Raw genomic sequence first — 25,241 nt, forward strand, 5'->3', positions numbered from 1 at the left:
CTGGATAGATGGTTCAGTGGTTAAGAGCACTGACTGCTGCTCTTGCAGAGGTCCTGAGTTCAATTCCCAGCAACAACATGGGGGCTCACAACCATCTTTAATGTGATCTAATGCTCTCTTCTGGTATATCTGAAGCAGTGACAGTGTACTCACATATATAATCTTTAAAAAAAAGAAAAGTTTTTGTTTTGATGAAAGGAGAAAGAAAAGCTATTTCTGAAACAAAAAGGTCACTTCTTGAAATTCAGAGGTAATAAGGAAGACTTTAAAGGACACAGATAGATACTAGAAACCAAGGGAAGCTGAGAACAAAGAGGCTGGAGGTAAACATCTGAGCACAGAGGAGGAACTTAACACTAGCCCCTGTTTCTCCACTGTCCATTACTCTTCTCCTACTCAGTATCTTCAGGCCCCAAAGTTTCTAAACTTGAACAGTCACATTTTTACTGCCCATTATAACTGCTGCGTGTTTGGACAAAGTAACAGGATATACACATATTTTTAACTGTTCCTCTTATAAGAGGACAAGAGTAGTAAGTTATTTTTAAACTAGCCACTAGCGCACATAAGAACAAAGAGTGGCCTAATCACTTACTAAGGAAGAGACCAGCGCTGAGCTGGCTACACTGGATACTTTATCCACAATGGCCTGCTTCATGTACCTTTCAACGGCTTGCAACATTGTTCCCTAATAGCATTAAAAAGAAAATGCTGTTAAAAACCATTCATGCAAAATAATGTACAAAAATGGATATAGATATGTTCTGTATAAATATTCATTTTGTAATGAAGATTTTATACATAGTAATCATATTCTAGAGAGCAGAATTCAAATAATTTAGAAAAAGCTACACGCACACACACACACACACACACACACACACACACAAACACACACATGAGTGCAAACAGAGGCTAACCTGAGCAAATGAAGACTCTTCTTTCCCCAAAAATAAAGAAAAAGAAAAGGAAGTTCCAATTGGCTAGAGATTTGAAAAACAACCTAAGTGCATTGAACCCCCTGGATTGGGTTCAATATATATTCCTACTTGTTATTATTTTTGGCATTGTTTTACTAGTAATCGTTGTGCTTCCACTCATCTTTAGAGTGCTCCTGAGGTCTGTAGCTACGACAAGGCGGGACATCCTGGAACTTTGGCTGAAAATTAAAAAAAGGAAGGGAGAAATGCTACGCTCTCTGGTCGAGTCAACTGGACAAGCTGAGAGGCTTAAAAGTCACTCATGAGGCAAAAGAGTTTCAAGGAAGCTCTCCTCCTGGAGTCTAGCATTCCCTACCCATACAGTGATTTTTCATTCCTGCGTTCCATTCCCGAGTTAGTCTAGTGTATGGATCCACGTGCTCTCTTTCAATATTTTCCTATCATAAGTGCCTTTTAAGATTGAATTCTGACATAGCTAAAGCCGTCCGCCAGTGTTCCAACAGTCCTAGTTCGTCCTTAGCAAGACCTTGGGCTTGGAATTCAGTACTGCCCCTGGTATTACACTATCACTTTGAGTAAAAGTTAGGTCACTGCCCTTCACAGGAATCTACCATCACTAAGGAAGAAAGAAGTTTCTGACCATAGGAGAAACCAAAATAGATATTTAGAACTATAGCTGAGTTACACCCATATACAGGAATTTACAATGGTTTAGGAAGTAGATCGGGCTGTGGTTTTAGAGTATTGCATTATTCATGAGATGGTTAGCTAGAACGGAACTCCCTAGTTAGAACCATGACTTGGGTGTGAAAGCCCTTGCCCTAGGAGTGAAAAGTTCTCACACCTGGCTTCTGAGACTATAGCTGACCTTAGATAGGGCTGACTCTGTCTCAGTTATTTTATTGCCCAGTTTCTGCCAGTCTTTGTGTTTTCATTTCCTCTGTTCTGTGTAAGAGTCATTAAGCATCCGGTTACCTCATTTGTACCTTGCGGGTATGTCACCCAACTTCCTTATTGTCTTCTGCATAAAAAGTCTGATGTTCGATTTGAAAAATTACATTCAGATTCCACACAAACTCTCCTGTGTGCGTCTGTCTGTCATTCATTCACGCTTTGCCCACCCGCATCAAGAGACCCCGTTCCACGCAGACACAGGGACCCAGAGGGTCTGCGGCAAGGGCGGATACTCCTTTTGAAATCTTAAAGATGCTTAAATGCTTCTCTATGTAAGGCACATGTCACACACCTTAATTCTACACATCAAATAAAATGTCTCATTATCTTCCGATACATAGGAAATTAAATATGTATTATCCTACTACAGCAACCCCTCGACACAGAATCGTCTGGAAGGAAGGTTCTTGTAAACTTAACACGAGAAAAGCTTTTTGTCCCAGAAGGGTGGTGGCAGATAAAATGTGTAAACATACTAGGACCAATATTCAGATTAAAAAGAATTTGCTAAGTATTAACTAAAAATTTAACACCAAAAAGAAAACCACAACACAATAACAAGGTAGCAAAATAAATTAAGCTGTTCATACTATTTCTTCTAGGATCTAGATTTATAAAATTTCCAGTCTGATCCGTAAGCCTAGTATGGTGATACCTGCCTTTAATTCTAGCACTCAGAAGGCTGAGACAGAAGGATTGTGAATTCAAGGCTGGTCTGAGCTATATTGCAAGTTAAAGATCCTGTCTCAAAAAAAAAAAAAAAAAAAAAAAAGATAACCCTTGAGAAGATTGAGACCTCAGAAATACACCTAAGCATAAATCCACAGTTAGTGTGTCCTTTAGCAATGCACTGAACAGAGAACTTACATCTGTGATTCTGCAGAGAGCCCTGATGGCTGGGCCTCGGTATACATCTTCCTTTCCAGTCATGTCCTTGGTCAGACTTAAGAAAGACAAATTGATTAGCATGATTTTAATCAAAATGTTCTCTTCCTAGAGTCCACTTCTAACCAATTCCCTGTCTTCATAATGACCTTACTGCCTCTACTAGTTCAAAAACTACTTGTGGTGAATTCTATAAGTGTAAACCCTAATAATTAAATAGAGTGGTGAACATAACCAAGTTTTTTGCTTCATGGAAGGCATATACCAATAGAATGAAAAACTAAAACTAAACCACATAAACAAATGAAAACATACATAATTTTAAATACATTTAATAAACAATAATAGTGATGGCGATAGTGGTGGTGATGATGATGATGGCAATATTATAGAAAGCCCTAAGGTCCCTGTAGTGGCTATTCCTGGTTGTCAACTTGACAATATTTGGAATGAACTACAATCCGGAATTGGAAGGCTCACCAGTGACCCTTATCTGGAGGCTTGGAGATCCTTATCTGGATCTTGGTTTGAAGATCTTGAGCCATAGTGGCTATGGATTCCAGAAGATTGAATCTCCGAGTTAAGGAACACACCTTTAATCTGGGCTATGCCTTTCATCTGGGATTAAAGGTGTGGTGGAACACACCTTTAATCTGGGCTACACCTTTTGCTGGAGACAATATAAGGACATTGGAAGAAGGGAGTCTAGCTCGAGCCCTTGCTCCTTCGCCTGCTTGCTGCGTGAGACTGAGTAACTGCTAGATCCTTGGACTTCCATTCACAGCTGCGACTGAACAATTGTTGGGAATTGGGCTGCCGACTGTAAGTCATCAATAAATTCCTTTACTATCTAGAGACTATCCATAAGTTCTGTGACTCTAGAGAACCCTGACTAATACAGTCCCCAAATCCTAAAAAGCTATCAGACTAGAAAAACTTTTTATATAAAATTAACAAATAATAAGTTCATTTATTCCCTCTTACTTCCCTCTCAGTCACAGGTTCCAAAACCTGACAACCACCAATGACTTCTTTCTAGCAGGCTTTAGAACTAGGCAGATGCATATGAACTGAGCTAGACAATTTCACATCATACTTTGAAAAGGTTAACTAGCCTCTTATCCTCCCTTCCCAAGTCCTCTAGGAACTACACTACTCCCAGACTGGCCCTCACACTCCCTGCTTCCTCTGCCTTTCTCAGCTCCCCTCATCTATCTAAAAGGGCCACAACTGGCTCATTGTGTTAGGACAGCCAGAGCAAAAAGTATGAAAAACTGAGAGTTAACGGCTTATCCTTTTTACACTGTAAAGTAATTAATTTAATGAAGTTTCTAGATATTAGAAGATGGTAATTAATATAATATTTGTCTTCTCACCTACCGAGTTTTCAACACCACTTAACTGGAGATAACTGGAATTTTCTAGTAAGGAAGGTTGGTTTTTTTTTTTGCAAGATTTATTAAAATGCTAACCCCTGGATTTTGACCTTTCCTGTTTTATTGAATAGTAAAACAAGAATCATTTTAGATCCTCGGTACTTCCTTTTCAAAACAATACTCTATTTCTTCTTACCATGTAACTGTGTAAGTTATGACTCTGAAAAAATGGCAGTATTAAGCATTTGATCCTGTTTATTGCTTTCCATTAGATAAACTGCCATGCTGCCACTTACAGGACCAGGCGAGGACCCTAAACACACTGTACCACTGAGCTACACCCCTAGCCTTAAGTTTATGACATACCTTACTTGGTAATGCACTCTTCACCTTTTTCTGTTTCTCAGGGTTGGGTGTTTTTTAAACAGGCATGAATTTTGACAAGTACCTTTTGGACATATAATCATGTGGACTTTGTTTTTAAATATTAACCCAAGGCACTACACGGAGGGAATTCTGTGTGTTGAAGAACTGATAAGGGATGACCTAAGACAAAGCCTGGGAACCATATAGTAGAAGGAACTAATTTCAGAAAGTTGTCCTCTGACCACCATAGTGTGCTATCACATGTATATGCACACCCACATAAATACATACATAATTTAAAAATTGATGAAATTTCCTTATTGTGATAAATTTTATTTAAAAATTTAAGATGCTTCCTTTAAAATATGAAGTACTATTCTGCAGATATGAAATATTATAGTTTATTATAATCTCATTGTATAGTCTAGGCTAGTGTTAAATTCACAATCTTTGTTTCTTAGCTTTCCAAATGCTAGGACTGGAAATATATTTTACGTCCATGGCTACAATATAGTTTTTATATAAGTTTTAAGTAAAAGTGGAGGTGGTGGCAAATGTCTTTAATCCTAGGAGTTGGCAGATCTGAGTTTCAAGGCCAGCCTGATCTACAAAATGGGTTTTAGACCAGCCAACCAGGACTATACAGTGAGACCTTGTTTCATACAAATAAACAAACAAACACTCTTTTAAGAATTGATTTCTACAGTTTAGGGTCCTTTTAAGTTTTCTATCTCTTCTGGAGACAATTTTGTTAATATATATTTTCATAGAAAGTCACTTTCTTATTTATTTGTTTATTTATTACTTATTCACTTTACATCCCTTTCACTCCCCCCCTCCCAGTCACCCTCTCTCACAATCCTTCCCACATCCCCCTCTCCCCTTCTCCTCTGAGCAGGTGGGGGCTTCCTGGGTATCCCCCAACCCTGGCAGAACATCACTTTCAAACATATCCCAAACTTATTTGCATTAAAGTTTATAAAATATTCCCACAATAATTATTTTACTTCTTAACTATGTCTTATTATTTCTCTTCTGTTCTAATTTTGTACAATATTTCTTTTTCTGAATTAAGTTTATTTCAGTCTTTTAAAAAATTAGCTCTTTGGCTTGTAGTTAAGCTTTCTATATTATATTCTTATAGTTTCTGTTTTATCTTTATTAATTTCTTTCTTGTTTATTTGCATTTTCCCCCTAATTTTATAAATAGAACACTTAGTTCACAGGGCTTCCTGAACTGGACACTCCAGGTAGAGCACTGAATACTATTGTGACCAGAGCCCTATCACTGCTGTCCATTTCTGACTAGAGAACTGATTCAAGGTTCCTAAACTACAGGCAGAGAACAGACAGAACCAGGCAGATTTGAAGTTATTAATAGGCAATGCAAAGGACCATAAGGTCTGGAGTCAAAAGCTGCTGCTGTGCCCAGCACAGCTGCCACAGAGCAGTGCCTGGTTAACTGAGTGTAGTCCAGTACTTGATGGGCAATTGGAGCAGCAGCTGCTGGAGAAGTTCTGGGGTGTGAACATTTTTCTGACTGTCTTCTGATACTGTAGGGCGTACTCTTGATTCTCTATAGACTTTCAAGGACATCCACAAACTATTGTCAACTACAGAAAACATCCAACTACTATATAACTTACAGGCTAATGATTATGAAATGTTTTGAGCACAGCTTTATTCACTTTTGTTTTCTAAATAAATTTACAATCTGATTACACCATATAATTTCTATTATATTTCCATTTTCTGAAATTAAATGTTTTCAGGGCCTAAACGCATGCAGAATATTTTAAAATAATTCCACAAACACATGTAAAGGTGACTTTTTTATTATAAAGGTGTAGTTTTAATAAATATTAATCATAATAATCACTATTCAAAATCAGTATGTGTTTAAATCTTCTTTGTATAATGAAACTGATAATATTTGGTTCTATTTGCATTTATTGTGTTTTAGGCTTTTGATCACCTATTAACTGATTACATAATTCACTACCATTCTGTCCTCATTTTTCATGGTCAAAAAGTACTTCTTTTGTCTCATTTAAAACATTTTTTTTTCCATAGGAACTACTTTCCTAGCATTAACAGCATGGCCTAAGCTCTTTCAGAGCTGGCTTGTGTGTTTTTGTGTATTCTTCTTTTTTTTTTTTTAAGATTTATTTATTATTTTATGTAAATACACTGTAGCTGTCTTCACACACTCCAGAAGAGGGAGTCAGATCTCGTTACGGATGGTTGTGAGCCACCATGTGGTTGCTGGGATTTGAACTCTGGACCTTCGGAAGAACAGTCGGGTGCTCTTACCCACTGAGCCATCTCACCAGCCCCTTGTGTATTCTTCTACATTCAATTTTACTTTGTATTTTTCTTACATCACAATATCTAGCATAGTTTGTTGGGGTTTTGTTTTTTGTCCATTACTTCTGCTGTTGGGGTGTTTTGAGACAGATTCTTCTATATAGCCCAGGATGACCTTGACTCTGCAATCCTCTTGCCTATACTTCCTAAGTGCTAAGATTACCAATGTGCACCACACCTGACTGTATGCTCTCTCTAATCTGTACCTCTTTTAACAGACTACATGTAGAGTTAATTGTATCCAATCATTTTCTGTAGCAACTTTATTTTGAATACTTTCTTTGTTCCTTATAATCCAATGCTCTCCAAAAAAAAATTTTTTTTGGAGGTGATGGGATGTTTTTTATCATTGACCATAGCAACTGTAGGGTCTGCATGGTTACTGAGCACTTACAACACAAAGGTGGGACTAAAGAACTGAGTCTTAAACTTTACCTCAGTTAATGTTCCTATAATTTTAGTAGGCTTAGACAAGCTATTCCCTCCCTACCTTACCAAACAGGGCTATAGTTACCAGGCTCTGCTAAGTGTTGTGCTTTCTGAAATGTGGAAGATTTCTATTTTAACTTTAGCTTTCTTTGTAGTTGCCATATTATCGTAGATTAAAAAAATTAACTTATAAAACATATCTCTTTTGTCTGCTTGCTTATCTCTCCTCAATTTTTGTATCACATTTTTGCATTATCACAAAAATATTTATAACTATATATAATATTTATATTCAATTTCTAACAATAATTCCTAGAGTGGTTTATACTTACTTTTATAAAAAAAACTCAGTGTTCACTGCTAATGCATTTTCTACAACATATTATAGAATTCACTCTTAACTTTAAGATTACTGTAATTTAAACTTTTAATTGTAAGAAAAGCTCATTGATGTTATGATCTTTAAGATCTTTCAAGTTTTAAAGTCTGAGTATTGTCCCTGAAGTTGAAAAACAACGTACTTAACAATTTGTAAACTGTTCTTGGATCTCCTCATACTTTTTCTTATAGCTTTGTAGACGCTGCCCCCATTCTTTCTGACACTTCAAACCATCATGAATGGCTAAAACCAGACTTGGTCAAGTGGTCAGTCTCTGGAGTCATTATCTGTCTCTGTCCCCTGAGTCTGTCCCCACTCGCACCCTCCATATTTACTGTGTAGTATGGTGCTGGAACTTACTATACTGCTTAAGCTGACTTGGAATTTATAATCCTCTTCTTATAGTACCAGGTGCTAGGATTGCATTTGCAGGCACACACCACTACACCTATATTTAAGGGACTAGCACTCTTTGTTTTTTTTTCTCAACAATATAATCTATCCAAGATGCATTTTTTCCATTGGTCATTCTGTTACAATTTTTGTTTGAATGAACTATGCTATTTTAAGTTGTAAATTTATTTCTTCATAAACCAAGAAAATTTTTCTATATTTTATCGCTGAATATTTTGTTTATCAATAAACTGGGGTTAACTCAGCCATATTAAAGGTTTGCCCCTTCACTTCTATTAAATTACTTTAATCTTTACTTTTTGTTCTACATTACAATAAGTATTTATTATATAGCAAGTACTATTCTAGAGACTTGGACATGCTAATGAGCAAAAGACAAAGACTCATACTGTCAACCAGCATACACTCTAACAAGGACAATCTAAGAAATACTTTAGGCTTTGCAAGCTGTTGAGACCTCCTCACAGCTACTCAATTCCACTACACTAACACAAAAACATCAAAGCAGAATACACACAGGTGGTAGGGGCTTGAGCTTAAACAAAGTCTATATAGTTGTTTAGCATTATCAATTCCTTTTTCTAAAAAAAATACATTTCTCCCTTTACAGTAGAGAATGCGTGTTGCCCGATTCTCTGCCCACCCCTCCACTCTATCTAGGAGCACATTTCTGTGGACTTATGACAGCAGGAAGCATACTAGTCTTTACCAGGAGAGAATTTGCCCAGAAACTTGTCCATACTACATTTTGACAATTTATTTATTTTTTAAAAAGATTTAATTTTTTTGTATATTTATGTATATGAGCACACTGTAGCTGTCTTCAGACACACCAGAAGAGGACATCAGATCCCATCACAGATGGTTGTGAGCCACCATGTGGTTGCTGGGAATTGAATTCAGGATGACTAGAAGAGCAGTTGGTGTTCTAAACCACTGAGCCATTTCTCCAGCTCTTGACAATTTAAATGATGACAGCTAGGATTTCTGAGCTAGAGTTGACACCATGTTTTAGTCTTTGGAAACTATTGTAAGAGGGAAAATGTATTTCACATGTATGGCAGATGTAACTTGGGAGGATTAGAGGAAAGACTGATCAGCTAAATGCAAAGTGTCAAATATATTCAGGTGCTATTCTCTAGAACCTATAATCTTATTTTACATGGCAAAGTCCTTTGTAGATTTTTTTATTTTTTAGAAAGCATTTTCCAAGTTGTGCTGTTTTATTTATTTTTTCCTCCAATTTTTTATTAGGTATTTACTGCATTTACATTTCGAACGCAATCCCAAAAGTCCCCTATACCCTCCCCACCCCTGCTCCCCTACCCACCCACTCCCACTTCTTGGCCCTGGCATTCCCCTGTACTGGGGCATATAAAGTTTACAAGACCAAGGGGCCTCTCTTCCCAATGATGACCGACTAGGCCATCTTCTGCTACATATGCAGCTAGAGATATGAGCTCTGGGGGGTACTGGTTAGTTCATATTGTTGTTCCACCTATAGGGTTGCAGACCCTGTCAGCTCCTTGGGTACCTTCTCTAGCTCCTCCACTGGGGGCCCTGTGTTCCATCCAATAGCTGACTGTGAGCATCCACTTCTGTGTTTGCCAGGCCCTGGCTTGTAGATGTGATTTTATTAAAGACTTTAAGATAGGATGCTACCAGAATATGGGGTAGGCAGAGGGTATAGGGGACTTTCAGGATAGCATTTGAAATGTAAATGAAGTAAATACCTAATAAAATTGGAGGAAAAAAAATAAAACAGCACAACTTGGAAAATGCTTTCTAAAAAAAAAAATCACATCTACAAAGGACTTTGCCATATAAAATAAGATATTATAAGTGGGCTGTAATACAATCACAAGTATACTTACCAGAGTGAAACAGGAGACTGATTGTGATGGTTTGTATATTCTTGGACCAGGGAGTGGCACCATTTGGAGGTGTGACCTGGTTGGAGTAGGTGTGTCACTGTGGGTGTGGGCTTAATACTCTCACCCTAGTTGCCTGGAAGTCAGTCTTCCACTAGCAGCCTTTGGATGAAGACGTGGAACTCTCAGTTCTGCCTGAGCCATGCCTGCCTGGATACTGCCATGCTCCCACTTTGGTGATAATGGACTGAACCGCTGAACCTGTAAGCCAGCCCCAATTAAATGTTGTTTTTATAAGACTTGCCTTGGTCATGGTGTCTGTTCACAGCAGTAAAACCCTAACTAAGACACTGATACAGGATGTAGAAGATGTGACAATGACATATGAAACAAAAAGATGCAGGCAGCCTCCAGAAGCTAGAGAAGGCAAGCAAACTTCCTTCAGTGGCCAAAAAGAGCTAGCCCTGGGCACACCTCTGACTCCAGCCCACTAAAATTGCTTTTCAGAGATGTTTTGCATGTGTTAATATAATATATGTGTTTGTATGTTTTTGTATATGGTAAGTGTGCATGCATACATTCATATGTGTAAGTGTGATCACATGCATACTACAGCAAGCATGTGGACGTCAGAGGAAAACCCAAGATATTGGTCTCTGCCTTCCACCTTGTTTGAAGTACTTTGTTGTTTTACTGCTCCGTATGCCAGACTAGCTAGCCCATGGGCTTTCCAGGAATTCTCTAGTCTCTGCTTCCCATTTCACTAATGCTAATCTACCACATTGGTTCTGGGGATTCAAACTCAGGTCCACATATTTGTATAACAAACTCTTCCCACCTTGATTTGTAAAATGAGCAATCTATGCTGTTTTTAAGCCACCAAGCCTGCCTGCTGTTCTAAGTTAGCAGGTTTGCAGTCATTTGCTACAGCATCATTAGGAATTGGCTTTTTTGTTGTTTATGAAAAGTATCAATTAGTAAATGTTTTAGAATTTTGTAGTCTATACTTCTCCTCAACACTACTCAAATCTTTCATGGCCTAAAAGCAGTCATACATAATGTATTACAAACGGGTATAGCTATATTAAAATAAAATTTTATTTTCAAAGATTAAGCAAAGGTTTTAGCCATGACCCACAGTTTCCTAAGTCATGCTTTATAACTGTCTTATTTTCCCTGTGTGTAGAAAAGATTTGCTCCAAAAGGCTTATATGGGAATGTGCTAAAGAACTGAAGCACAGGAAAGACAGCAGGTCAGTAGGCAAAATTAGTATAAAGAGATGTTCTCCAGTTTGCAACTAGTTATTTAATGAGCAACTGTATGGTTGGGATATGAAGTGTTATCCCAAAGGGCTCATGTGTTAAGGACTTGGTGGCCAGCTAGTGGGCTTTTTGATCTCCTAATGGATTTGTAGTATGATGCCATCATTGAGAGGTGTTGGAAACCTTGGCAGGAAAGCCTGGCTGAAGAGGCAGTTCACTGCTTTGAAGGGTATATTTTGTCCCCAACTTTTTTCTCTGCTGCTTTTTGTCTCCTGTTTCCTCAAATGGTCCACCTGCACTACCAGCTCACCAGAATAATGATCTGCTTCACCAGGTAAGAGACCAAAAGCACGAGAGCCAAGTGTCCATGGCCTGGAGCCTCTGAAACAGTGAACTACGGTACATCTTACCTCCTTCCTTTTAATCAGGAATCGCAACACAGATAACAAAGCAGTCGTCTAAGAAGCCTTTTGCAATACATCCTAGAGCATCTGGCTAAACATTAGCTTTAATCAATTCTCCCACATTTCTGGGGCATAGAGATATAAGTTATATATAATCCCACTGGATAGGAAACAAAATACATAAGCCAGAAATAAGGCAATATAAATAAAGTGAGCTGAATCCTACACACAATTGCTCACTATACCACAGCTACAATCAAAGAAGCCTGAAACTATGCCACATGGCTCAGAAGAAGCATCTAATGCAGGATGTATATACATCCTTCAATCTACATATCTCTATTAAGTCTAATCTACTACTGAAGGTTCAGGATGGTAACTACATACTATTTCAACCAAAGCCTGAACACAGAAGACTGAGCAAAACACAGTATGAAATCCTCGTGTCTACAACTTATTCTAAGGCTGTAACTGATGGCCATCATTTCTTTCTATGCTATTCTATTACTCCCCCGATCTTTGTATATACTTCATCCAGTCTTGTTATCTCATCCAGTCCTGTTATCTTTCCAGAATGCGACTCAAATCTATATTCCACAGGATATGAGCTCTTTGTTGGATACACCCTGGTTGGACTATTTCCAAACACCACTGCCATAGGCATAAAAGCACCAGAATGTACTCAAGTGGCCAACACAAATCTGAACGACAATGGGATCTGCTGCCACTACACAGAATCAAGATCAGCTCATTATCCTCTATAAGTGGACCAGGCTACTTTACCTTCACTAAGATGCTGGCTTCAAAGTGGCCCAGCAGCCATCATTACTCCTGATGCACTATATACTTTACTCCCTGTCCCAGGCCTTCATAGATGCGGGAGTGTGGGGTGTCCCTGGTAGGCAACTTCTCGTGCTGGGTATAGAAAAGTGTGACGGTACTTCTGTGCTGAGGACAGTCAACAGGAACCAAAAGCCAATTAGTTAAATGTTTCTGCCTTTTATCCCTCAACTAATGAGGATCTCTCTCCAACATCACAAATGGGAAGAGAGTGCCGCCTCAGTCTATTTCTGCTGATATGAAGAAATATTTTAGATCAAGTTAATTTGTAATGAATAGAAACTCATTTGCTTACAGTCTGGAGGATGGGAAGTCCAAGATCAGGCTAGTAAATGTAATGTGTGGTGAGGGCCTAGTCTTTAAAAACTGGTACTCTCTAGGTGGTTTCAATGGTCAAAGGCCTGAAGAGAGAAAGGCAGCGCTAGGAAGCTTTTTTTCAAACGGCATTGGTCTCTTAGGCAAGCTAACTAATATCTCCTCAAATCTTCTCTTCTTCACATGATTGCATTGGAACTCAAACAGCATCATCCACATACCACTGTACACTGCTTCCTAGAGCAGTGCTTCTCAACCTTGCTAATGCTGGAACGAACCCTTTAATACAGTTCCTCATGCTGTGATGACCCCAACCATAACATTATTTCACTGTTACTTCATAACTGTAATTTTGCTATTATGTTATGAATCATAATGTAAATATCTGACATGCAGAATATCTTGTATGTCGCCCCCAAAGAAAGAGGTTATGATCCATAGATTGAGAAATGCTGTCCTAGAGGGACAGTCTTTAACCTAACAGGGAACCGTCTCTAACTTAATACTGCTCAGTGGGCATCCCACCACTCCATTGGGCTGCTTGCTCCTTGGCAAAATAAATTATGACAACCATTACCCACATATATATTCACACTGCTTTGCCATAAAATAGGTGGCAATGTTATACAGTATGCTATGTTTCATCAATGCAGACAGACCAAGGTCAAACCCTTCTCTTGTTTTTTCACAGTGTTTTTAGTTACTTCCAATATCCTATTCCTTTATGTAGATCCACATTTTCATTACTTTATTCTGACTGAAAAAAAAAACCTCTTTATTTATATGTTAATATACTAGAAGAGAATTACTTCAGCTTCTGTGTATTTGAGATTGCCTTTATAGCACTTCAGTGAAATGTGCATTTGCATGTGTGCAATGTGTGCATGATATTGGGGGGATATGCAGAAATGAAGATTCAAGTATGTTACAGTGCATATGTGGAGATCAGAACAAAGTTAGTGTGTTCTGGCAGTGCTCATCCATGTTGCATGATGTGACTTTACTGAAACTTTGGTTCTGAGCATAAAATACATGCCCTTGCACGACACAGAGCATTCATGTCAACAACGCTGCCTCAAACATAGTGGCTCAGATCTGAGAGTACTGTGGACTATGAACTGCAGTGCTTTTCCTGTAGAAATAAAATTTCTGCCTTTATAAAAACAGAATTTACGGAAGGGGTCTTTTCTTATCATTGCCCTTCTTTGGTTGGATTTGACTTTTTTTTTCATGTTGTTTTTCTGATCTTTACATATTGTAGACATTAACTGCTGACAGACAGATCGTTCCCTGCAAAGCTTTTCTCCCACTCTGTAGACTGTGTCTTCATTCCATGGTTTCCTCGCTGTGAAGCTTACTGAATTTGGCATGGTCCTGCTTCTCAACTCTCGCTTCTGTTTTCTGGGCTACTAGAGTGCTATTTGGGAAATCTTCATCCAGACCAATGTTTTCTTTTAGTAGTTTCAAAGTTTAGGATCTCATACTTAAATTTGTGATCTATTTTTAGTTTATTTCTATACAAAATAAGGCACCAGTTGTCAAAAAGGCTTTCAGTTGTCAAAAAGGCTTTTTCCCAAAGCAAGCCTTTAGCATCTTTTTCAAGAATCACTTAGAAAGAGATGTATGGGTTACTTACGGGGCTTCTGTCTATCTATATTTGTGCTGGTATCATGCTGCTCTTTACTACTGTGACTCTGTACTAGTGTTTGAAATTAAGTACTGTAGATACCACCAGTATTGTTCTTTTTGCTCAGCATGTTTTAGCTATTGTCTTAGTCACTGTTCTATTGCTGTGACACCATGACCAAGACAACTATTATCAACAAAAGCATTTGGGTGCTCACTTACAGTTTCAGAGGTTTAATCCATTACCATTACAGCAGGAAGAATAGTTGCACATAGGCAGGCACTACAGCAGTTGCTAAGAGCTACAACTTGATCCAAAAGGTGAAAGAGAGAGATTCTGGACTTGGCATGGGCTTTTGAAACCTCAAAGCCCATTCCCACTGACACTCTTCAACAATGCCACACCTCCTAATCCTATTAACCCTTTCAAATAGTGCCACTCTCTGGTGGCTAAGCATTCAAATACATGAGCTTTGGGGGCCACGGAAGACTAAGCAGGATGTTGCTAGTAATGACAGTAAGTGTATTCGCCCTGATCGTCACTCACCAGGAGCACCCTTTCCAGTGACATCTTTTTTCTCGGGGTTTTAGGTGTCTATAATACCAATTACACACCATAGTATAGTTGTTCTATCATTGGAGCTGTCCTCATGAAAAAACTAGAAGAGGAAAAAAGCAACACAAATTCTTCCCTGTGCTCTGCAGTTTACAGGTCCTCCATGGCCCTTCTTCTTCAACCTGTGCTCAAGCCAGAGGTAGACATCTCCCTGGATCCCACTTGATCCAGTCCTAATTCAGCCCAGAGTCTAAGGGACAGAACGCATGACGCTTGCTGCTCATTTAGTAGTCATTTATTAAGTAATGCTTTCTCTCCCCAATTTACTTGCTATTAACTATTTTTTGGAGGCCTCAGTAGTTTCTTTTGTATTTTTACTGAACTTTCTTGTTGTGCCACTGGGAAAGACAGACTACAGTCCCCTTACTTCATCTTGGCTACAATTCACAGTCCCTGGCCTTCATTTCTAGTCACTGTTGTTCGTCAGGCTTGGAAAGGATGCTTATGATGTGGTAGCATTTTAGCACCTCTCTTCAAGAGTCTCCACAACTTCATTTGAAAAGGGAATACATACTAGGTAGGAGAAAATAAAGAAAGGCAGACACAGAAAGGGTTCTCAACATCCATCAAAACACCCCTTTCACCCTCCCTACCATATGACTTTCCCAAAACAGAGAGGAAGATAAATTATGCTGAGAATTTCACTGCCCTTATTTAAAGTAGATTATGCTGTTTACGCTCTGCAACATGCCTATACTGAATTTCTATAAATGGGAGATAATGTTCCAGTTTTAACAGTATCAACAATGTAAGACATGACTCTTGTTCTCAATATTCTAATGGTGCAGAGGTCAGAGAAATACTTAGACAAGTGTGTGCTGAACAACATATTAAATACTAGAGTATACATACAAAACAGTTCTTTAAGAACAACTGAAATTGCTAAACTGTCAAGGAGAATAGGGAAATCAATAGCAAAATACTAAGTGTCTGAACTATGCAAAAAAGGAAACAAGACAATTGTAGGCAGAGAAGAAACATGTAAAAGGATACATGGTATCAAATAGCATTAGGCATTTGGCCAACAGAACTGCACTGACTTGAACTCCCAGGATTCAAGTGCTCCCTTGACCACAGGCTGATGAGTAAGCACTTCTGAAGTACAGATTGGAGTAGAGATGGGAGGTAATTAGGACTATAGAGTTTCTCAGACCCAAAGATTGTAGGACTTCAAATACCAGCTGGAAATTCATTTTTTGAATTTGAAATGAAAATGCTAGTGAAGAGCTATGACAGCAGCATTTTACCACAGAAAAGACTGACCATGTCCCTCACAGCCACTTCTCAAACTAGTCACAAGGACAACTGAGACATTCACCCAGACAAACTGGCTCAGATTTGAATGTTCTTCATCAAGTACATGGAAAGACTTAGTTTTCTAAAACTATTTTCATCTCCCAAACAAAATCCATATGTTAACTCTAACAATTCAAAATTTTTGCATGATTACAAACTACAACAAATCACTATTTATGAACTACTTATTTATGGAGACTAGAGATGTTAACTTACCACAAACTGATACCCACCCTTTCTTACTTCTCTTTCTTCATTGCTGTAACTAAATGTTTCATAGAAACCAACAGGATTTATTTTAGCTCATGGTTTCAGAGGATTCTGCCCACAGTGGTGGACAGGATATAGCAGTGGTGGACAGAATATAGCAGAACAGTTGAAGTCATGATGGGCCAAGAAGCAAAAAGATGGAAAATGACAGCATTCTGCTGACTTTCTGGAAACCTTTTTCATTCAGTCTGGGCCTCCAGCCTGTAGGATGGCACTACCCACATTCTGGGTGGATATTCCTTATTTAAGCATCTCAGGAAACAACTTCCTAGACACATTCAAGTTGTGTGTCACTAGTCTTTTAGGTGTTTCTAAATCTGCTAAGATCAGTAATGGAGGTTTACCATCACCCCTGCCACACATACACTACTCCCAAGGTTCAGATGAAGGATATTCTTTAGAACTCAACCCCCAAATCCTCCACATTCTTCAGACATAGGCTTTCACATACAACAGCATCACCAGACGTGGTCTACCTGACCTACTTTAAGCCGTTACAAAATCTCATTAAGTTCCTCTTTAGCTGAGCTGTAACTTTATAAACCAAAACAATCTGAGTGTCCACTTAGATGAGTTTTGGCAAGCATGGTAAACATGTAAACACCAAGTTAAACGACTGAATATTTGTATGCCCACAGAAAGCTCCTTATGCTCATTTTTATGCAGTCATCCAAGCCACTAGACTTGTAGCTTCTACTAACACAAATGACTTTAGACTGTCCTTGCAATTTAAAAAAGTAAAACCGTTCTTTGTAGGGGTTTTTGTTTTGTTTTGTTTTGTTTTGGATTGGGTTTGGGTTTTGGTTGTTGTTGTTCTAACGTGTAGTTTTAGAGGTTCATGTGTGCTGCTGTCTGAATCACCGATTTGTTCCTTCTGGTAGCTGTGCAGCACACCAACTGCATGAGTAAGTCACACTGTTTATCCATTCTTCTAGCCACATGCACTTGGATTGTCTGTGGTCTAGACCTATCACAAAGTTGCTACAAAATTCTTACACAGTTTTGTATGTAGGCATATATTTTCATTTTCTGTGGGTAAGTATCTAGAAGTATTACTGGCCACAGGGTTATTATAGATTTAACTTTATAAGAAATTGTTTTCTAAAGCAGTTACAGTTGTACCACAGTACATGAAATTTTCAATTGTCCTACATACTCTATACTAAAGTTTTGTTATTGTTTTGTTTGTGTTTTTTGTATTGCCATGTTTTTAACTATCCTATGACATAATAACATATTGAGATTTTAGTTTACATTTCCCTGATAGTAACAGTTCCATATACTTATTACTAATTCATATTTATGAAGTATCTGCCTTCAGGTTTTCCTGCCCTTTAACACACTGTCTATGTGTATAGAATGGCTGGCTATCTGCACTATTTGTTTTCTAGTCTGACTGTAACAGATTACCAGAATTAGAGGCATAACAGTACATATCTATATTCTTACAGTTCTGTAGAATTTAAAGTCCAACATAGTGATCATTATGCCATGAGATCATGACACAAAATCATTGTGCCATGAAAGCTGCATCCATTTCATCTGAAAAATACATTCACCCCATCCCAAGGTATCTCCAGACTGTAGGATCATGTATACAGTATTAACATATTACAGCACCAAGTCAATCTAAAATCTCATCACAATTTCACCAATTCTAACGTCTAAATCTTATTATCAAATCATCAAATTAGATTTGAATGAGACTCTTTTCATTCCTGATGCAGCTATCCTCCCTATCTCTGGACCTGTGGACAAAAACAAAATGTAAGAATGCCACAGTATAACAAACAAGTACAGATGTGTCTATTTAAAAATAGAGAAAATGGAAAGAAAAAAGTCATTGGCTCTGTGAGGGCTAATGTAAATTATCAACTTGTCAAAACCTAGAACAACCTGGAAGAGGGACCTTTGGGTAAGTCTGTGGGGGATTATTTTGGACCTTCCCACTGAGGGTAACACCATTCCCTAGGCAAGAAATCTTGGGCTGTATAGAAATAACCAAAAACCAAAAGCCAAAAACCAAAACCAAAACCAAAAACAAAAAAACCACACTGAATACTATGCATAAATTTGTTCATTGTTGTTTGCTTCTCTGTGGATATAATGTCACCAGTTCTCTCAGGCTCCTTCTGCTGTGACTTTCTTGTCCTATTGAACTATAACCTACAACTGTGAACTTTAAAATTAAGTGACCAGCTCATTCAAATCCCTGTTGCTTTGATATCCTAGCAATAATGTTATTGGAAGTCAAATAACCCATTTTTCCCTTAAGTTGCCTTTTCAGGGTATTTTATCACAGTAACAGGAAAAGACTAAGAAAGGCCCTAAACAACTTTAAAATCTAGCCAGGAAAAGTGCTTAAGCAGAAATCTAAATAGTTTTCAGTGTCACTCTTTAGATCTGCCCATGAAGCCAGCCACTTCCACTTGATCATAAAGTACAGCTAGTATGTCCTCAAAATTGAACTGACATATTAGCCTATTGCTACATGCTGAACTCACAAGTGTTGAAAGCTTCTCTCACTCCATCCTCTCTGTATACCTTCAAGTCAAAGTCATAGTGCTTCTGCTGGCATAATATACTCAAGCATCTTGTGGGTCTACCATATAAGTACAGACTCGCTGCTTTTAGACAGAGGCTCAACTACAGATCTGGCCTTGATAAACTCATCTCTATTTTCAGCTTCTGCTTAAGTGCTAAGGGAATCATGAGCCTCATGGGTGACCTCTTTAGTGTCCAAATGAAGCCTCTGACCTTTTGATCTAATTTTTCATCACTGACTCCTTTCACTGTTTCTCAGTAGCACACTTTCATGACAGTGACTCTATCTTAGTGTTAGCACCCTATGCCCTTTAGACAGACAAAGAATTATCAAGTCCTAACTTTGGTGTTTTGTTGTTATTATTTCTTCAGGTTTGTGGCGGTTGTTTTTGAGACAGGATCTCATGTAGCCCTGACTGGCCTCAAGTTAACTATGTTGTCAAAAATGCCTTGAACTCCCGATTCTCCTGTCTTTACCTCCCAAATCCTACCTAAAGAAAACTGGTTTCTTTTTAAACAGGTCTCTTCTCAATTTGCCTACTTTCAATTTTTAAAAAAAATTTTTTTATTAGGTATTTTCCTCATTTATATTTCCAATGCTATCCCAAAAGTCCCCCATACCCTCCCCCACACTCCCCTACCCACCCACTCCCACCTTTTGGCCCTGGCGTTCCCCTGTACTGGGGCATATAAAGTTTACAAGTCCAATGGGCCTCTCTTTCCAGTGATGGCCGACTAGGCCATCTTTTGATACATATGCAGCTAGAGTCAAGAGCTCCGGGGGTACTGGTTAGTTCATAATGTTGTTCCACCTATAGGGTTGCAGATCCCTTTAGCTCCTTGGGCACTTTCTCTAGCTCCTCCATTGGGGGCCCTGTGATCCATCCAATAGCTGACTGTGAGCATCCATTTCTGTGTTTGCTAGGCCCCGGCATAGTTTCACAAGAGACAGCTCTATCTGGGTCCTTTCAGCAAAATCTTGCTAGTGTATGCAATGGTGTCAGCATTTGGAAGCTGATTATGGGATGGATCCCTGGATATGGCAGTCTCTAGATGGTCCATCCTTTCGTCACAGCTCCAAACTTTGTCTTTGTAACTCCTTCCATGGGTGTTTTGTTCCCAATTCTAAGAAGGGGCAAAGTGTACTAAACACATAAAAAGAAATCAGAATCAATCTTCAACACTGCTTGGAAATCTCATCAGTTAAAATCTAAGTTCATGTATTATAAGCCATACTTCTCACATAAGCACAGAACATAGCTTGCTAAGCTTCCTGCCACTATAGTAAAACCACTCCCCCTCCTACATTTTCCAGCTTCTTCATTCTTCCAATGATTCCTCACTATCAGCATCTTTAAGACCTATGTTTCTACTAACAATCTATTCATGGTGATTTTGGATATTCTTTAAGGTGATTTTTTTTCTGTCCTGCTCCTTTAACTTCTGAGTCTTACACATTGATTGAGATCCAAGTTTCTACTAACAGTCTGGGGCAGTGATTCTCAACCTATCTAATGCTGTGACCCTTTTATACAGTTTCTCATGTTGTGATGACCCCAACCATAAAATTATTTTTGTTGCTGTTTTATAACTGTAATTTTGCTACTGTTATGAATTGTAATGTAGCTGTGTTTTCCAATGGTCTTAAATGACCCCAAAAGGAGCCATGACCCACAATTTGAGAACCACTGATCTAGAGTTTTCCTAACCTACCTTCAAAGTTTCAAAACTACTTTTGGATTTCTGTTATAGCAATAACTCATATATCTACGTACCTAATCTGTATTACTTTTTCTACTTTACTATTGCTATAACAAAATAGCTCAAAGTTAAAGGGGTAGAGTAACATTCATTTTTATATTGTAGTTTACAGTTAATGAGCTAATGTCCAAAATAGGTCTTACTGGACTAAAATTGGGATTTTTGAGGCCTGTATTTTTAAAGCTACAGGGGTTCCAGGATTTGAGTATGACCTGAAAAGGTCCGGATGCTGGAAGCTTAGTGTCCAGAATGCCAGTATGGAGATGGTGGAGCCTGAGTCAAGTGGGACCCAGTAAAAGGTACTTAAGTCACTGGGGGCATGCCCCCACAAGTGATTATTAAAAGTTCTCTGAGGACATGGCTATTTCTGTGAAATCAAGTTGTTATAAAACAACAATAACAACAAACCCCAGAAATACTGGCTTGCTAAATCCCTCTGATTTCTGGTCTTACCACCCAATCTTCTATACATTCCCATTGTGATGCTGGATTATATTATAATCCATGGAGCCCTCAGCAAAGGTCAAAGAGACGGAGCTACTCAATAGTACTCTGAATAAGACATGTCCTACGTTGGTTCACGTATGTGTTTGAACACTTGCTCTCTCACTGTTAGTAGATTTAAGTAAGTTATAGAACCTTTAGGAGGTGAAGCCTTGACAAAGAAGTGGGTCACTGGGAGCAGCAGCCCTTAAGGCCTTATATGCCAGCCCATTTCCTTTTCACTAGCAGCTTCCTGAATGTGGGCGAAAGGTAATCAGCCAGCCCCCAGCTCCTGCCACCATGCCTTCCCTGCCTGCAGCCATATCTCCCCACTGAGACAGACTATAACTGTCTGAAACTGTGAGTCAGAACAAACCATTCTCCCTTAGGCTGCTCTTGTCGGGGTACTTTATCATAGCACCACAACAAACCAAGATACAAGTCTTAAACTTTTAGCCACAAATGAACTAAACAAACCTCCCTACTTTTTAAAGAACCTGGCCCCAGGCATTGTTTTAGCAACAGAAAGTGAAGGCAGGATGAATCCATTTCCTCATTAGTCCCAACTTCAGAGGTCACCTGTGCTCTGAGAATCAGGACCTTTTTATTTTCAAATCTTTAACAGCATCTCTGACTTAGCTGGGATCATATCTCTTGACTGACACTCTTCTTCTGTCTCCCGCTTGCATTTTTATAAAGACATGTTTTTATTAGTGTGTGTGTGTGTGTGTGTGTGTGTGTGTGTGTGTGTGTTTGAATGGCATGAGGATACCAGAAGAGGGTGTTGGATCCCCTAGAGCTAGAGTTACAGATAGTTGTAAGCTACTCAGTGTTGGTGCTGGAAACCAAACCTGGGTTATCTGGAAAAGCAACAAGTATTCTTTACTGTTGAGCCATCTCTCTCTAGCCCTCTCCTCAATTTTAAGAATGCTTAACCTTTTAAAGGACTACATAAATAAACCAGAATACTCCTATCAGCTTTTACTGCCTTTTGCCATAGAATGTATCATATTCAAAGGCCCTGGGAATTCAGACATGGGCATCATCAGGGGGAATTATGCAGCTTACCGCACCTACTAATCACTTAAGAACACTAGAAGTAAACCCTAATTATATCCAATAAGGCTCAGAGGGAAGTATTAACCATTTAAACAAATACCATTATTTGTCTTTAACTTCGCAAGAATTTAGGGAATCAAAAAATGTAACTGAATGCTTTCTATTTCTTGTTTGTGGCAGGCACCACACTAATTTTCAATCCCTTCTCCCTTGCCTGCCCCTAGTACTTAGACTATAAAAGCTAAATACTTACTTTCTGGTCTCCTAAGGATAGCCATATAATCTAGATGTGTCAAATGAAATCTAAAAATTGCCTGAGGAAATGCTTCTGCACTCCTGATGAAAGACACAGATGGTACTGGCACCCCTCGGCCCCTTTTCAGTAGCTCTCCTGCTTGAGCATGGGACACTGCCAGTAATTCAAGCAGCTATTTCGCAATGATGGAGTACATACAAAAGAATCCAAGTGCTACTAGTCCTGCTACTGTAAAATGGTTGCAGCAACACCAGCTAGGCTGTGCCTCCAGACTTACAGTTACACGAGGGAAGTACAGTTTCATCTTGGTTAAATCACTGTCTACATCTGCTTTTCTGATATTTCCAACTAGAAGCTTTAATCGAAACTGTACTAAACATAACTAAACATAAACATCTTCCTTCAAAATGTAGTTTGTTTTATGAAAACTATATTCATTAAATGGATTATACTTAATTTCTTATATGACAACTATTAAAGTGTAAAATGATGCATTTTATTATAAATTATACAGAATTTCATTTAAATTATATTATTTCATTCTAAGATACTTAGAAATTACCAAACATTTAAACAAAATATTAGCCATAATTCTAAGTAGCCAAAGATAAACTACTATTAATATAGTGTATTTACCGACATATTGTTACATACATATACATAAAATAGTTCTTTAAAGTCAGACTATATAGGATATACAGATTGAATTCAACTTCTACCTAGCATTACATGTACTAAGGAATTTTTCATATTATTGAATATTTTTCAAAAATAATCCCAAGAGCTTGAAATATTTCCTATGTGACTACTGCATTCCTAATTAAGTAATTTTAACAATGACAGACATACAACAGATAAATATTTCAGGATGTATTACTGAGGATGAAATTCATTAATAAATGCAGCTTAAGTGCGCTCCAAAAGCCCATTTTCTAACCTCTGCATACCAGAGCATCAGCCCTGCAGGCAGTTACTGCTGCTGCTTTGCCTTTGATGACCTCATGTGTAAACACTACACTCCAAGCTGAAATCTTTAATTCACTTCTTTTGGTTATTAGTGACAGTGACTATGTAAAGATTCTTAGATCTTTAGACTGGTTACTTTGTGAAGTATCCCTAAGAAACTTTTTAAGCATAAAAGTTCTTTATATGTAAAATGATAATCTTTTTATTTGTTGTACTAACACCTTATTTCAGTAAACAGTTACTCTTCAGTTTTGCTTTTATTTATATTTATTTTTATGAACTTAAAAGATGTTTTTTTTTGCCTAGTATGGTGACTCATGTCTTTAATCCCAGCACTTGGGCCATAGAAGCAGGTGGATTTCCGTGGGTTCAAGGCCAGCCTGATTTACAAAGCAGGTTTCAAGACAGCCAGGGGCTATTATACAAAGAAACCCTGTCTCCAAAAAACAGGGGAAAAAAGGAGAATTTTACTTTATGTATATGTTTGTTTGTTTGCAGGGGTGTGTGTGTGTGTGGGGGGGGTGATGTGTGGGCCTGGTGTCCACAGGGGCCAGAAGAAGGTGTTAGATCCGTGATAACTACAGTTGCACATGGTTAGGAACCACAATATGAATGATGGGAACTGAACCCATGTCCTACACAACAGCAGGAAGTGCTCTTAACCACATCAGCCATCTCTCCAGCCCCTATTTTTATAAACTTTTTTTTGTTTTTGTTTTTCGAGACATGGTTTCTCTGTGTAGCCCTGGCTGTCCTGGAACTCACTTTATAGACCAGGCTGGCCTCGAACTCAGAAATCCACCTGCCTCAGCCTTTTTATAAACTTTAAAAAAAAAAGACACAATCTTTATCCTTTGTAACCCCTTTCAGCAAGTTTTTATATGATGACAACTGTGTTTTACAAAAGAATGGTTTACGAAATAACATTCTTACAAATCTTTATTGGCAGTCAAAAAGAAATATCCATTCAAGAGAGTAACCAATATTATATATGACAACAGTGTTTTAAGAAAAGAATGATTTAAGATATGGTAATCCAATAAATTCTTATTGGCACTCAACAAAAACAGAACAAATATTCCATAACTAGTACGTCTTGTGTCCTTAGCTCTGACTGCTCACATACCTGCTTGTGACAATGATCACATCCTCAGAGATGGTGGCCATTTCCTTGATGGTGAGGTAGCACATCCGCCTCAGCGTTTGCTGCAAGTTACAGACGGTAACAGGTTACTGTCAATTCCGCTAAGTATGAAAGTGTGTTACAGATGGTAACAGGTTACTGTCAATTCCACTAAGTATGAAAGTATGTTTACAGATGGTAACAGGTTATTGTCAATTCCGCTAAGTATGAAAGTGTGTTACAGACGGTAACAGGTTACTGTCAATTCCACTAAGTATGCAAGTGTGTTACAGACGGTAACAGGTTACTGTCAATTCCACTAAGTATGAAAGTATGTTTACAGATGGTAACAGGTTATTGTCAATTCCGCTAAGTATGCAAGTGTGTTACAGACGGTAACAGGTTATTGTCAATTCCACTAAGTATGAAAGTGTGTT

At 38.3% G+C, this 25,241-nt stretch overlaps 1 protein-coding gene across 3 annotated transcripts in view; it reads right to left on the reverse strand.

Annotated features, from left to right (window-relative positions):
• Copg2 (coatomer protein complex, subunit gamma 2) overlaps positions 1-25,241 on the reverse strand; it is a 149,262-nt gene that overhangs the window by 113,219 nt on the left and 10,802 nt on the right. For all 3 annotated transcript variants that reach the window (NR_149738.1, XR_001785154.2, NM_017478.3), the window contains 3 exons: positions 24,808-24,887; positions 2,763-2,838; positions 596-688 (listed from right to left, as the gene is read on the reverse strand). Coding sequence is in view for 1 of the 3 variants with exons in the window: in NM_017478.3 (NP_059506.1) it covers positions 596-688; positions 2,763-2,838; positions 24,808-24,887 (249 nt within the window). In the remaining 2 variants the exon portion in view is untranslated. The remainder of the gene's footprint in view (positions 1-595; positions 689-2,762; positions 2,839-24,807; positions 24,888-25,241) is intronic.

Source organism: Mus musculus, chromosome 6 (genome assembly GCF_000001635.26).
Source record: "Mus musculus strain C57BL/6J chromosome 6, GRCm38.p6 C57BL/6J".
NCBI lineage: Eukaryota > Metazoa > Chordata > Mammalia > Rodentia > Muridae > Mus > Mus musculus.